The sequence below is a fragment of the Suncus etruscus genome, chromosome 11 (assembly GCF_024139225.1).
Source record: "Suncus etruscus isolate mSunEtr1 chromosome 11, mSunEtr1.pri.cur, whole genome shotgun sequence".
In the NCBI taxonomy this organism is placed as follows: domain Eukaryota; kingdom Metazoa; phylum Chordata; class Mammalia; order Eulipotyphla; family Soricidae; genus Suncus; species Suncus etruscus.
Genome location: NC_064858.1, coordinates 83,866,637 through 83,882,401, shown reverse-complemented (window position 1 = coordinate 83,882,401; position 15,765 = coordinate 83,866,637). Strand labels below are relative to the sequence as shown.

Sequence of the window (15,765 nt, the reverse complement as noted above, 5' to 3'; positions counted from 1 at the left end):
AGATTGGAGAAACACAAATGTGAACTTAGTTCACAGCACAAGTGTTCTGCTTTGAAAGACCTGGAGAAGGAAGATATGTTGATTTTTAACACCTGGAATAGTATTCCCTACTCATATTATCAACTAAAAAAGCTAGCGTTTGCTGTTTCTTCCTTGTTTGAGTCTACGTTTATGCGAACAATCATTTTCAAGCATGAATCTTATCAAGAGTAAATCGTCTCATCCATCAATGAGAACCTGAAATCGTGCCTAAAATTAAAAACAACATACAAACCTGACTTACTCAAACTATCCGAGGAAATGCAAGGCCAATGTTCATATTAGTGTTTGTGACTTTGTCAGTCATTGTCAGGATGTAATTTTCTCTACATTGTAAGGAAAAAAAATCACATGAACATACCAATAGATGCAGATAAAGCATTTGAAAAGGTCCAGCACCCATTTGTGATAAAAACTCTCAAAGATGGGAACTTTTCTCTCAATTTAGTCAAATTTAATTTATTATTACCACAGCCTGTAATAAACCTTATATTACATTAAAAAAACTAAAAACCTTTCTTCTAAGATATGGTACAAGACAAGTCTCTACATCTATATTGTGTAGTAGTGGATGTACTTGCTATGGAAATAAGGCAAGAAACAGATAACAAGGGCATCCTGATTAAAAAAGGATGAAGTCAAGCTCTCACATTTTGCAGATGATATTATACTATATTTAGAATATCCTAAAGACTCTACCAAAAATTCTAGAAATAACAATTTTATAGTAAAGTGGAAGGCTACAAAGTTAATATGCAAAAATTCATGGCTTTTATATATACAAACAATGAAAGAAAAGAAAAAGATTTAAAAAAATCCCTTTTGATATAGTGCCTACATGGGGCCAGAGAGATAGAATGTGTTTGCATTTCATGCAGAAGGTCATTGGTTCGAATCCTGGCATCCCATATGGTCCCCCAAGCCTGCCAGGAGTGATTTCTGAGTGTGGAGCCAGGAGTAACCCCTGAGTGCTCCATGTGTAACCCCTGAGTGCTCCAGGTGTGACAACAACAACAACAACAACAACAACAACAAAGAAATAGTGCCTAGAATACAAAACTTACCCACAGAATGGGAGAATCTATTCACCCAATGCCCATCAGATAAGGGATTAATATCAAAGATATACAAGGTACTGACAGAACTTAACAAGAAAAAACCATCTAACCCCATCAAAAAATGGGGTGAAGAAATGAACAATTTCTCAAGGAAGAAATACAAATGGCCAAAAGGCACGTGAAAAAATGCTTCACATCACTATTCATCAGGGAGACGCAAATCAAAGCCACAATGAGGTACCATCTTATACCACAAAGACTGGCACATATCATATCACAAAGAACAAGAACAATTGGTGCTGGAGGGGATGTGGAGAGAAATGAACTCTTATTCACTGCTGGTGGGAATGCTGTCTAGTCTAGCCTTTATGGAAAACAACATGGAGATTCCTCAAAAAACTGGAAATTGAGCTCCCATATGATCCAACTATACCACTTCTAGGGATATACCCTAGGAACACAAAAATACAATTCAAAAATACCTTCCTCACACCTTTATTGATTGCAGCACTATTTACAATAGCAGATTCTGGAAACAACCAAGATGCCCTCCAACAGATGAATAGCTAAAGAATTTGTCGTAGATATGCACAATGGAATATTATGCAGTCGTCAGGAGAGATAAAGTCATGAAATTTTCTATACATGGATATACATGGAATCTATTATGTTGAGTGAAATAAGTCAGAAGGAGAGAGATAGACACAAAATAATATCACTCATCTATGGGTTTTAAGAAAAATAAAAGACATTTTTGTAATAATTCTCAGAGAAAATAAAGATGAGGGCTGGAAGGTCCAGTTCACAATATGAAGCTCCCCCACTAAGAGAGGTGAGTGCAGTTAGAGAAATAACTACACTAACAATGTAACATAACAATGTGAATGAATGAGGGAAGTAGAAAGCCTGCCTCAAATACAGGTGTGGGGGGTAGGGAGTTCGGAGATTTGGGGCATTGGTAATGAGAACGTTGCACTGGTGAAGGGGGTGTTCTTTTTTTATTAATAATTTTTATTTTGACCAAAATGGATTACAAATCATTCACAGTAGTATTTCAGGTACATAGTGACATTGAATCAGGAGCATTCCTACCACCAACGTTGTCCTCCCTCCACCCCTGTTCCCAGCATGCATCCCATATCGTCCCTCCTTTGCCTCCCTGGCTGCTAGGATAAGTGATTCCTTCTGTGTCTAGCCTATTGTAGATTGGGTATTGATTCTGTTGTAGTTGGCTTTGGTTTTGGTGTTCAAGTCTGATCATTTTTTTTAATTTCTACTCAATATTTATATGACTGTTTGGTCTTGGTGCCCTCCATTATTTCCCCCTCAATTTGTGAGGCAAAACAAGATGGTTCAAGTTATGTGGTTCTGTTTGAAGGTATGAAAATAAAATGAAAAAGGGCAGGGGGGCAAAAGTTCAAGCAAGCAAAAAACGAAAGGAGTCATTCTAGAGACTATAACTATCAGTTTAAGAAAAGAAAGAGAAAAAGAAAGGAAAACATAAAAATAATAGAAGAAAAATAAAACCCCCAAAGAAACCAAAACCAATCAAAAACAAACATGAGAGATCTGAAAAGCATCACAGCAATAAAGACAACAACCAAACACTAACTAACCAAGGTCCTAAAATAAAGATGAATCCCAGGGAAATGAACAAAAGACAAAGAAAGAAAACCAACCAACCAACCAACCAAATAAAACAAAAAAAAAAGTAAGCAACATTTACAAAATAAATTAAAAAAATTTAATTTGTGCTTTTTTTTTTTGCATAGGCACAGTACAAATTAGGAAGATAAGAAAGGGAATTCCTCTGGCCTAAGAGATACAGGGTTTCTTCGCCCTTTACTGAAACCCAACTACAATCATGTTTAAATATATATAATCCCTTTCACAATTGTTTCGCAAAAAATCAAATACCTTGGAGTCAACCTAATGAAAGAGGTGACAGACCTATACCAAAAAAACACCTTAAAACACTGCTTCAAGAAATAAAAAGAGACATAAGAAAATAAAAACATATACCTTGCTCAGTGATTTGGAGGAGTCAGATAATTAAAATGGCAATAGTTCCCAAAGCACTATACAGACTTGATCCATTAGCATCATAAGGATTATCTATGGCATTTTCAAAGAAATAGATCTAACACTTCTTAAATTCATATGGAACAATAAAGCTCTATGAATCTCTAGGGCAATCCTTTGGAAATAGTAGAAAGGAGGCATCACTTTTCCTAGTTTCAAACTGTACTATAAAGTTGTAGTAATAAAAAACAGAATGATAGGGAATAAGGACAGATGCTTAGATCAAAGAAATGGACTTTAATATCCGAGGACAAACTGTCATGTGTACAATTAATTGTCTTTTATTAAGTAAAAACCAGGGGCTGGAGAGATAGCATGGAGGTAAGGTGTTTGCCTTTCATGCAGAAGGTTGGTTGTTGGAATCCCGGCAACCCATATGGTCCCCTGTGCCTGCCAGGGGCGATTTCTGAGCATAGATCCAGGAATAACCCCTGAGCACTGCCAGAGGAGACCCCCAAAATCCCCCTCCAAGAAACAAAAAAAATGAAGTAAAAAAATATAAAGGAGGTCAATGAAGTTTCTTCAACAGTGGTGTTGGGAAAACTGGTTGTCATATGCTATTCCTGTGATAAACACAATGCAGAAAAACCCTCTGCAAATCCTACGTTTATTGAAGCACTATTTACAATAGCTAGAATATGGAAACACTCCAAGAATCTGGGAACAGATTATTGTATAAATAAATAATGGTACATTTACACAATGGAATATTACACAGATATTAGGAAAAAAAAGGAGACATAAAATTTGCTTATACATGAATGGATACGGAAATTATAATGCTGAAAAAATGAGTTAGACACTGAAAAAATGAGTTAGATAATGGTACATTTACACAATGGAATATTACACAGATATTAGGAGGAAAAAAGAAGACATAAAATTTGCTTATACATGAATGGATACAGAAATTATAATGCTGAAAAAATGTAATGGTACATTTACACAATGGAATATTACACAGATATTAGGAGGAAAAAAGAAGATATAAAATTTGCTTATACATGAATGGATATGGAAATTATAATGCTGAAAAATGAGTTAGACACTGTGGTTTCTAATATAGTTACTGGAAAGATATCAAGTATATAACTTTTTATTTTGTTTTTGGCCCACACCTGGTGGTGCTCAGTGGTTACTCCTGGCTCTGAGTTCAGGGGTCAACTGATGGTGCTTAGGAACCATATGTAATGCTAGAGATTGAACTCTGGTCAGCCACATGCAAGGCATGTGTTTAGAGAGAAAGAAGGAAGAGAGTGAGAGAGAGAAAGGCAGAGAGCGATGGAGAGAGATAGAGATATATCTCTGCCATAGAATCAGGCAGATAGAAGAACAGGGGGTTTGGTAGGAAGGAAAATAGGACATTGGTGCCAAAAATGTGCACTGGGGAAAGAATGCTTGTTGTATCACTGAAAATCAATCAACTTTGTAACCATTTTTCATTATTATTCTATTAAAAATGACAATAAAATAAAGTAATTAATCTTTTTTTTACTCTAGGCTTTGTATAGTGATATAAGTAAACTTAAATTAAATTTGATCTATTTTAAAACAAACTTATAAAAGATTCAAAAATTACTATAATTTGATTGTCAGAGTTTCTATAAGGAAAATGAAGTGGCAGACATAGATTGAGGAGGACAAGAAAAAAAACCTAAGTGGATGTAGTAAAAATCTCAGGTGTTAATGTAAATTTGCTTCCAAAATTTGAATATGAATAGAGGATAGATAAAAATAATAAAGGAACTAATATAAGTATTATATTTGTGTAATTGACACTTAATATCTGACAATTTGTCAATTGTCTATTTAATATATTCAAAATTAAATACTTGGTTTCACTATCTTCTCTTTGATTTCAGCAAATAACAATATTATGATCCACATATTCAGAAAGAAAATATAAGAGAGACACTTAGTTATTTATCTTTCCTCATTCCTCAAATAGTACATTAGCAAATAACTATCTTCTCTTCATTAAAATATCTTTAATTCAACAATATACAAATTACAAAATACTCATACTTTGTAAAAAAAATCTCTATCATCTCTTAAGTGGTAGTTCTACATTCACTTACGATGGGAATGCTACCTGGTCCAATCTCTATCATAAACAGTATGGAGGATTTTTAGTAAGCTCAGAAAAGAACTGTCATATGACCCAGCAATCCAGCTTTTGGGCATTTACACTCAGGACTCAAAAATACTCATCCTAAAGGATATTTGCACACCACTATTCATAGCAGAATTCAGTACAAGAACTAGGAGTTGGAATCCATCTCTATTTTCAACAACAGATGAGTGGATCATGAGGATGTGAATCATATATACAATGGAATACTGCATATCCGTAAGGCATGATGTAATCATGCAAGTTGTTGCAACATGGATAGAACTGTAAGACATTTTGCTAAATGAAGCAGAAGGATAAAAACAAGATTATAACACTTACACATCATGTTAGGAATAACTGCATGAAGCAATAAAGTGATTTAATTATAGTTTGTTTAGAATACTTGGCCCCAGAGTATATTGAGGAAAAGACAAGACAGAATGGAGGAGATAAAAGACAGATCTGTAAAAATGTTAGAAAGGGCCCAAGGTAACTCAGGTGCATTGATGGTGTTAAGAAAAGATAGAGTTAAACATCCAAGCCACAGAGTTAACAAAAACATAATCATGAGACCCAAACGTTAACAACTATACTTACAAAGATGCCTGTGTTATGAAGATATGCTGGAGTGGGGGTTGGCAATATGGGATGGACCCCTGCAATTTTGGTGAAATGATATTTGTGGAGATTGGTGCTGAACCATTGTATGTCTAAAACTTAACTATAAATAACTTTGGAAATCACAATGTTCTAAATACAAAAATTACAAAGGTTTTTAAAATTATCTTGAAATCATAACCTAGGAATCACTCCTAAGAATCTATTAAACTTCCTGCTTATTTTCTAATCCTACCTGACCTCTCTATATTCCTTCTCAGTCTAATACATCATGAATCTTTATGGCTACAGTAGTGAAAAGCTTTGTTTTAGTTTATGTAATAAATGCTAGAATGCAATCTGGACTTTCTGATTTCAGTCAGTCTTCCTTGAATATCAGATTAAGAAATGAAAAATTATAATGAAATTAGTAAGGGAAAGAGCCAGGTTGAAAATGTAAAACCTTTATATTTATAATTATTGCTTTTATTAGATTCAGGCTGGGAGGGTCAGTGTTTACTCTTTTCTGAGCTCAGGGATCACTCCTGCCAGGTTTATGGGGCCATAAGGAGTGCCTGGGACTCAAGCTAAATTGGAGCCATGCAAGGGAAACACCACACCTTCTGTGATATCATATAAATATTCTTTCATTGATAATTTTGTAAATTTTTGGTTGACAGATTTTTATTTGTATCTACAAAAAAGCATTATCGTGACTGACTTTGATAACAAGAAAGAATGCAAATACTTACTTATTTACTTACATTTTATCCTTTCCATTAATGTCTTTAAGTCTGTTAAGCTGGCATGCAAGAAAACTAAAAACAATACATACAAATATGCATGATTATACACTGAGAGGTTAAGAATATGAAAATCTATTTATAAAGAGTTTGGACTTGGATTGTATAAAAAGAGATTGTAAAATTTGAAGGAAAAATGGTAAAATGTTTAAGAAACATTTTCATCTACATTTATATCTCTCTGAATAGTGGGAGAAAGAAAATAATGAATTTTATCAAACAGGGCAATAATGGATTTATTCCTGCAAAAGTAGATATTCATCACTCCTGTTCCTAGGAAATTTGGGACACAGATCAGAACATATCAGTCACTGCAATAAGGGTTGTCGAGCACCAAAATTAAAATATTAAAGCTGACTAGATTTCTTTATTCTGTATTAACATAATCAAGTAATAACAACTATGTTAGTAATTGTTATATTTTCAGCAGATTGTTTATTTTCATATGTTTCTGGGAATAGACTGAACTGAAAAAATTTAGTTATAGCTGTATCATTTGCAATAGCTAGGTGTGACAGAAGAGGATTGTATTTTATAAAATGATGACACGATAGAATTAAGAAAAATAAATGAAAGATGGAAAGGTTTTTCAGAATTTGTATTTTTATGTAGTTTTCTTTTAGTTCTTTGAGATAGATGCAATCCTTTTAAGCATGTCTTTGAAAGCTTGTATTACTTGCTTGTTCCTCAGAGTATATATGAAGGGATTCATTACGGGGGCAACTGAAGTGGTAAGCACGGACACTACCTTATTAATAGCTACTCCTTCTTTGGCAGATGGCTTAACGTAGATGAAGATGCAGCTTCCATAAGTAATAGAAACCACAATTACATGGGAAGAACAAGTTGAAAAAGCCTTTTTTCTTTGCTGGGCGGAAGGAAATCTGAGAATAGTCTTGATGATATATGTGTATGACATAATTACACAGGTCAACGTGAACAGGAGGGTTAATACAGCCAAGACCAAGACAAATCGCTCTAAAAGTTCCGTATCAGAACAGGTGATCTTCAGGATAGGAGCAGCATCACAGCCAAAGTGATCTATGACATTAGAGTCACAAAACTCGAGTTCAAAGCCCATGCCAAAAGGTGGGATGACAATGACCAGAGAAATCACATAGCAGCTGATAAGGAGTTTGATGCAGACTTCACTGTTCATGATGGTTGTATAATGCAGGGGTTTGCAGATAGCTACATAACGGTCATAGGACATGGCTGCCAAGAGAAAAAACTCTGTTGCCCCTAAGATAACAACAAAAAATAACTGAGTGGCACATGCATTGTAGGTTACTACATTGTCCCCAGATGCCATGAGGTAGAGGTATCTGGGAATGCAAACAGTTGTAAATGAAACTTCCAAGATGGAGAAATTTCGAAGGAAAAAATACATGGGGGTTTTAAGGTGAGAATCCACCAAAGTAAGACTGATGATGGTTAGATTACCAACAATACTCAGCAAATATGTCAGAAACAGAAAAATAAAAAGCAGAGTTTTTAGAATTGGGTCATCTGTTAGTCCCACAAGAATGAATCTTGTTATTGCTGTATAATTTCTCATTACAGATTTTCAACTGTGGCCTGATCTGTATATAAAATAAGAAATAAATTAGAGCAAAGAAGAAACTTATTGATCTAGGTTAGTAATTAGGTGTTGGAAAAAATGTTGGATAAACTAAGATTTAATTTTGTTTCCTGTTAATCTAGAATGCTAATTTAATGGCAATAAATTCATGGAGTCATGATTTTAATACTATTGGGCTATATTTGCTAACATTACACTGTATAACAAGCCAGAAGACTCTTACTAAAAATTCACAGATTTATTCATAGATTAATTTACCTATGTTGGAATAGTTAAATATTGGCTGTATGAATAAACAGAAATTAAATTATTTTAGGGCATTTGTCTTGCATGCGGCTGACCTAAAATGAACTGCAGTTTGATTTTCTTGTGTCCCAAATGGTCCCCCAAGGCAGGAGTAACCCCTGAGTGTCACAGGGTGTGGCCCCCAAAACAAAACAAACAAACAAAAAAGAAATTTAATTATATATATATTACCTGTACTTGTAAACAGAAAGATGCTATAAGGTAGGTAAATTTTGTAATTTCTTTATAGCAATACCTTATGATGTGTTTTTCATCTTAGTTACCTGGGAAAGAAGCAGGTAAAAGAGATAAGATGCAAAGTTAAAAAATGTTCTCCTTTATAACATTTTCTTCTAAAGCATCATTTCTATGTTTTCTCTCTTTAAGTTCTTCTTATTGTTTTCTACTTTAAGGGTATGTGAGAATTAGGATGGGCAGGTAATATCTAGCAGTAGTTGGGGGCCATTCTTTATTAGGGATCTAACTATCTCTATTATTTTTCTTCCTGATTTCTCTCTTTTTCTAAACTACACAAGAATATTCTTAGAGAGAATTAAAGTGATCTCTTAGAATTATATGTTAGCATTCTGTTTCTTTATTTAAAACTACTTGGAGTTCCAGATATCTTGGCATCAAATTCAAGCTTTACCTTGATTTTAATGATATCATTATTGTGTAATCCCTCTAATTCACTGTTTACTAATCTACTACAACAACCCATAGTCCTTTGAATATTCTGATTTTCCCTTCACTTGAAGTCTTTTTTGTTTTTGTAGCATTTTGTCTCTTTTTGAAATGCTTTACTTGCTTTCTTGATTCTATATTTGGCTGTATTTTCATTTTTAAGTGTCAACTTAAAAATTAATATAATCAAATATGTCCTCTTATTTTCTATCTTTCCCCAATATCTGTGCACATTTGTGTATTTCCTTCAGGATACTTGTAACCTATAATTTACTTTTCACATCTATTCTCTAATTAATTATAAATGCCATGAGAACAAAACCTTATCTATTTGTAAAACAACGTAGATCTAGGACATTGACACTTAAGTAGATAATCCAAAGCTTTTATTGAATACCAATAGAAAATATTTATCTTTGTAATTGTTATTACATTGGAAGTTAAATAAAAATATTTTATCTTGAATATTTTTATATTTTAGGCTTTGAATATTCAATTAAATGTCTTAGTGCATTGGGACAATTTTAGGAGTGAAAAAGATGAAGTGACCACTTTTAGCTATAATTCTCCACAAAACTAATCTATACCTAAGACTATATAAGAATCAATTTTTCTAAACTTTTGTGAGGAGCCTCCCAAGTGGTGTTTAGGGATCCATAAAACAACTCCTGGTAAAACTTGACCTGGCAATGAAGGGCTGACCATTGAGTTATAGATTTCTGCTGGATCCTGTCTTTTGGATAATTTCAACTAAGTATTATCTCTTTAAAAACTACTTAAGGAGGGGACTGAGATAGAGAACAGATGCAGTGAACTTGTTTTGCACAAGGCTGACCCACCTTCGATCCCTGACATCCCATATGGTTCCATCCCAGCACGCTTTCAGGAGCGCAGAGTCAGGGGTTATCCTGAGGGCCACCAAGTGTGGTCCAACTTCCTTCATCCTGCTCCAAAGCCTGAAGAACTAGTTAAGTTTAACTAGTTGGAAAAGAATTGTATGTAGAAGTAGGTCATCTGCAAGAAATTCTTCATTTTTCATTTTGTCTCCACCTCCCCTTTTTTTTTCTTGGCCAAGGATAAATGATACTCAATCCTTAAGGTTCCTCCTACTACTGGGACCTTTGGATTATTTATAAGAGGTAAGGGCTATTTAATAAATAGGTATAGAAAACATAAGGGGCAAGGATAGGGCCATACACAGTAATGTTTAGGCACCATTGCTAGCTCTTTGCTCAGGAGTTACCCCTGAAAGTTCTCAGAGGATCATACATGGAGCTGAAGATGTAAACCAGAGTTGGCTGTATGAAGCAAGCTCCTTAAACTCTGTACTATTTCTTTAACCCTCAGATAACTATCTTTTCAGTGCTTGAGAACTGCACCAAACATTTAATGGCTCTTAAATCCTAGGAAATTCACTAACAGGTTCATTTTCTCCGTAGGGAAATGCAATAATTATATATTTGGCTACATGAAAATAACTATTTATTTCTGTGCATATTTAATATAACTGCATGTTATTTTATTTATTTATTTTTGGGAAGGGATTTGATTCATACCTGGCAGTGCTCAGGGGTTACTCCTGGCTCTGTGCTCAGAAGATGCTCCTGGCAGGCACAGGGAACCATATGGGATGCCAGAATTCGAACCGGGGCCCATCCTGTGTTGGCTGTATGCAAAGCAAAAACCTTACCACTGTACTATTGCTCTGATCCCTAATTATTTATTTTTTTTCCTTAAAAAATTAACATCAAGCCTCATACAAGACAGTTATTAAATATCTTTTATTTTACTCTATTTACTTTCTAGAACCTGCTGCTCTTCCATGGGTTAAAAGAGCCTGAAAACTCTCCCCAACACTTTATTCCTAGATTCCTCCCTTTCACACCATCACATTTAAATATATTTAAATGCATATTTAAATATATTTAAATATATATGAAATGTTCTGTTACCATTACAATTAAGGTCCTCTTAAATTCTAAAGAATTCTTTTGATATGACTTTGTTTATCAGGGATATAATTCAACTGCATAAAATATAAAATACCATTTAGTCTCATTGAATATCTTTTACAATTAGTCATATGTTCCTTAACTAAAGTTATATTATAAGGATTGTGTTGACATGTGATTTTATTATTAGTAAATTAGTAATTACTTAAGTCTTGATGGTATAGCTTATTATATATATCATGAGGGTATGTTATACCTTTTTGAGTTGACCATTATATGCATTGTTTATTGTTAACTGAGGCTTATTAAGTCATGCATGATTTTATGCCGTCAAAAGTGAGTCCCTTGCTCAAATATCAATTCAAGCGGGGGCTGAAGTGATATCACAGTAGGTAGGGTGTATGCCTTGCATGTGGCCAACCCAGGTTCTATCTTAGCATCTCAGATAGTCCCCTGAACCTGAATGTAAAGTCCCCCTAATTCCTGAGTTTAAAGCCAGGAGCAACCCTTAAGTGCTACAGGGTCTGGTCCAAGACAAAACAAAAGAAATATTATTACTTGGGATTATCTGTTCCTATCTCCTAAGCATCCACCATTTCCATATTCTCTTCTTCACTTGTCTTAAGAGCCTCATTTTAAAAAACATATTGTATTACTTGAAAATAATTTCCTGAAATTCTTCTCAATAATTTATAAGAAATATCTTTATGCCCGTCTTTTCTGAATTATTATAGAGAATAAGGAAGAAAAATTCTAAACTAAATAGGTTTCATGGTACTATAATTAAATATATCAAGATCTAAGGAGATTTTTATAAGTAGAGAAATTTAAAGTTGTAAACTGATTTCAGAGTGTTTTTTAATTTTGAAAATAGAAATCAGTGGGTAAGCATGTTTTAGTGACTGTTCAGAGCAAAGTTTAAGAAAGAATCTGAGTTCTCTAAATGTGATTTTTTGTTTTTGTTTTTGTTTTTGGGCCACACCCGGCAGTGCTCAGGGAATACTCCTGGCTGTCTGCTCAGAAATAGCTCCTGGCAGGCACGGGGGACCATATGGGACACCGGGATTCGAACCAACCACCTTTGGTCCTGGATCAGCTGCTTGCAAGGCAAACGTGGCTGTGCTATCTCTCCGAGCCCTAAATGTGATTTCTAAAATTCTTCCCCACACTATAATATTGTATTTGAAGGGTATAAAAGATTTGTTTTTGAATTTTAATGGTTACTACTAACCCATTAGAAAATCTGCAACTTTTAATGTCTCTATCTTCCAGGGAAACCTAATCCTTTCCAGTTCTTCCTTGATCTCTACATTATTTCTGGGAAAACTTACCTGCAGCATTGTAGTATATCTGGAAGATAAATTTACCAAATTTCTTAAATCTAAATACCTCAGGTATACTTATATTTTTAAGTAAATAATAAGAAATTTCCTGGCATAACAATAGACATTTATGAAAGATGCTGGACCAAGTTGTACTCTTTAAGTTATATGCAGTTTTGATTATAATAATGAGTACATTTATAAGTTACTATTTTAAGGTAGTAATTATAAGAGTTACTAAGTGGTAGATATTACTTAGCCTTGTATATTATATTATTTGAAATTCTTAAAACACCCCTGAAGTTGGTTGTAAATTAATCCTCATTTTACACAAATTCATAAATATTTAGAGGATATTTGAGTACATAGATCCAGAAATATTTGGAATCAGGTCTGAGGGTCTGACTTAGGATGTAGTAAAACAGGAATAGGAAACCACGATTTTTGAGTACAAAGCCCCAATTCAAACGACTACAAAACACCGATACCTCAACCCATCTATTTGCTTGATAAAAGTGTCAACAACCACTTGGTAATTTTATTTGTCAAATAACTTTTAGAGCAGTTAAATATCTCACTTACTGAGATATTTTTTTAACCCAAAGTTAGGGCTGTAGTAGAGAAAATAATTCTTCAGCAATAGTAATAAAAGCCTTTCTAACCATTCAAATGTTTCCTATTTAAAGTTAGTTTGGAGCACTTATGGTTTTCTCTTGAATACACATATTCTTGACAGTGATATTGAGGTAATTTTCCCTTGAGGCAGCATAAATATGACTCTTTATTCTCCCTGTGAGGGGAATATCTATTCAGATTGTATTTAGAGTTTATCACCCTATATTTATAAGCAGTAATCTGACTTGAGTGTGTAATACATGGTTTGTTTATTTTCTATTTCTTTACAGTTATTGTAGAACTACTCAGGGACAGATCACGCTAGAGAAAATGTTAAAAACCAGTATTTCTATTACCGCTCTTTGTGTTTGATTCAAATTTTAAGAGCTCTCAGATGGTGCCTTGTAAGCTACCTACAACTTGCCCTATGCTCTATGTACCTATAATATTTTCAATTCAGCCCTCGAAAAAAACAAAGGTCTATTAGTGTCTCAGTCTCACCTGTAACACAGTGAGTAAACTCATACAGAACTTTATCTGAAAGTTTGTTGATTTATCATATTTTCTTAATAATAAACCATTTTACCTTTTAAAGTATGCTTCTTTGTTGTAGTGTTAATTAAATATAGCAATTATTTTCTGTGCTAGATATTGAAGTTGTAAGACAATGACGAACAAAATAATAGCAAAAGACCAACATATACCAAAAGACCCCAAAAGACCCAACTACTCTGATTGCCAAAATATGCTATTGGTTTAAATTCTTCTGAGAAAAACTTTCTAAAGTTATATTCAATTCAAATACCATTTTTCACAAAATAAAATGACACCATAAATATTCACATGGTTAAACACTTTATATTCATTCAGCACTTTATATTCAATCAGCATCTGAGTATTATTTCTGAAGTGTGGATAATAGCACTAATAAGGAAGTCAAACTCACCTTTCAAATTGCTATTCATGGGCTCTGTAGAAATTGAACCTGAAAAAATCTCTAGGATAACTCAGAGTAGAGGAGTTAGCAAAGGTTTATATTATAATATTTTTCATGTGTTCATATATTTTATGGCTCATTGTGAGTGGACTGAAAGTCTCCCAGTTTCCTGTTGCTTAGATTCTCTGAGAAATCTTTCTCAAATGCCCTTTACATTCTCTCCTTATCCCCAAATAAGGATATTTAAAACATTAATTATAGGAATAATTTATAGATGAAATTAAAGACTTATGATAGTGAATAACTATCATAATGGTTTGGGCAAACCATTTCACCTTAGAGAAGGAGAGGTTTCTTTGAAAATTCTATATTAATAAGAATGGTGTACATGATATCTCTTTGTTCCTCAAGAGGTATAGAGATCACCTGATTAAACAAACAAAGAGGTCCTTTGGGACTCTGTGTTCAAAAGTAGCTAATTAACACAGACTGCAAGGAACTTTAATCAACTTTGAAGTAATTTGTATAATTTGTATAATAACTTTGTGAGGAAAAAAATAAAAGCTATCAATTGGGACCTGTGTCCTTGGAGAAAGGGAATGCAACAGTGGAAACAGAAGTCTAGTGCAAAATAGTAAAATGTCTGCTGACAAACTACAATGTACTCTCTTCACTATTTTTTACTTAATGCTTGAGGTATTCTTCAATAGAGTTTAGAAAAGACACACCTTAACTATGTCATTAAAAATGTTGGACCAGATTAAAGTCACTCCATCTCCAAGGATTGTAGAGCTCTTTGTTTTGGTTACCAATTCACCTCCTTTGTGTTTTGTCTCATTATCTAACTCATTACATATCTACTTAAATTGTACACCTATTTGTACACTGTTCTCAATAAACTTTATTGTCATATTCCTTTATTTCTTTACTTAAAACCTGGGTACTAAGAAGAAAAGTAAATGATTTCAAAGCCATTTGGGCTCTCCAAATTTTACATCAACTACAGTTTGATAAGATTTTATTCTTAACTTGCTAACAGTTTATATACATTTTCCAAGAACGAATAATCATTCATTTATGTCAATTGTTCTACTTCTACTCAGGTAAATTTTAGAACATCTACGAAAATTTTTATTACATTTTTTTTTTGGTTTTTGGGTCATACCTGACAGTGCTCAGGGGTTACTTACTCCTAGCTCTACGCTCAGAAATCGCTCTTGGCAGGCTCAGGGGATTTGAACCACCATCCTTCTACATGCAAGCCAAATGCTTTACTTCCATGATAGTTCTTTGGCCCCAAATTTTTATTACAATTTTTACTATGTATGTAGATACTTAAGATAATCTATATTATATTTTATAATATCCTATTTTAGGATAAAGCACATATTTGTACTTTTTTTTTAAAACCACACTTGGTGATGCTTTGGAGTTATTCTGGGCTCTGTGCTTAGAAATTACTTCTGGAAGGCTGGGGGTGGGGAGGGTACCAAATGGGATGTGGATTGAACCTGGCTTGGCCATGTGCAAGGCAAATACCCTACCTTCTGTGCCATCATTCTGATCCCACCTGTTTATATTTTTTATATAGGCTTGTTCAGATTTTGTTTAAAAAGTTTTAAAAATCTCTTCTTCTAAACTGTATATTTGGATTTAATTCTTAAATTTGGATTTAATGTAAACATTAAAGGTACTA

General features: G+C 33.7%; 2 protein-coding genes across 2 annotated transcripts in view; one reads left to right on the top strand and one right to left on the bottom strand.

Annotated features, from left to right (window-relative positions):
- The window catches only part of DNAJC14 (DnaJ heat shock protein family (Hsp40) member C14), a 1,080,043-nt gene that overhangs the window by 511,356 nt on the left and 552,922 nt on the right, over positions 1-15,765 (top strand). The gene's annotated exons all lie outside the window — the stretch shown is intronic.
- Positions 7,312-8,253, bottom strand: LOC126023045 (olfactory receptor 6C2-like). The gene has a single exon (XM_049784099.1). The coding sequence runs from the start codon at positions 8,248-8,250 to the stop codon at positions 7,312-7,314; it is 939 nt and encodes a 312-aa protein (XP_049640056.1). The 5' UTR covers positions 8,251-8,253.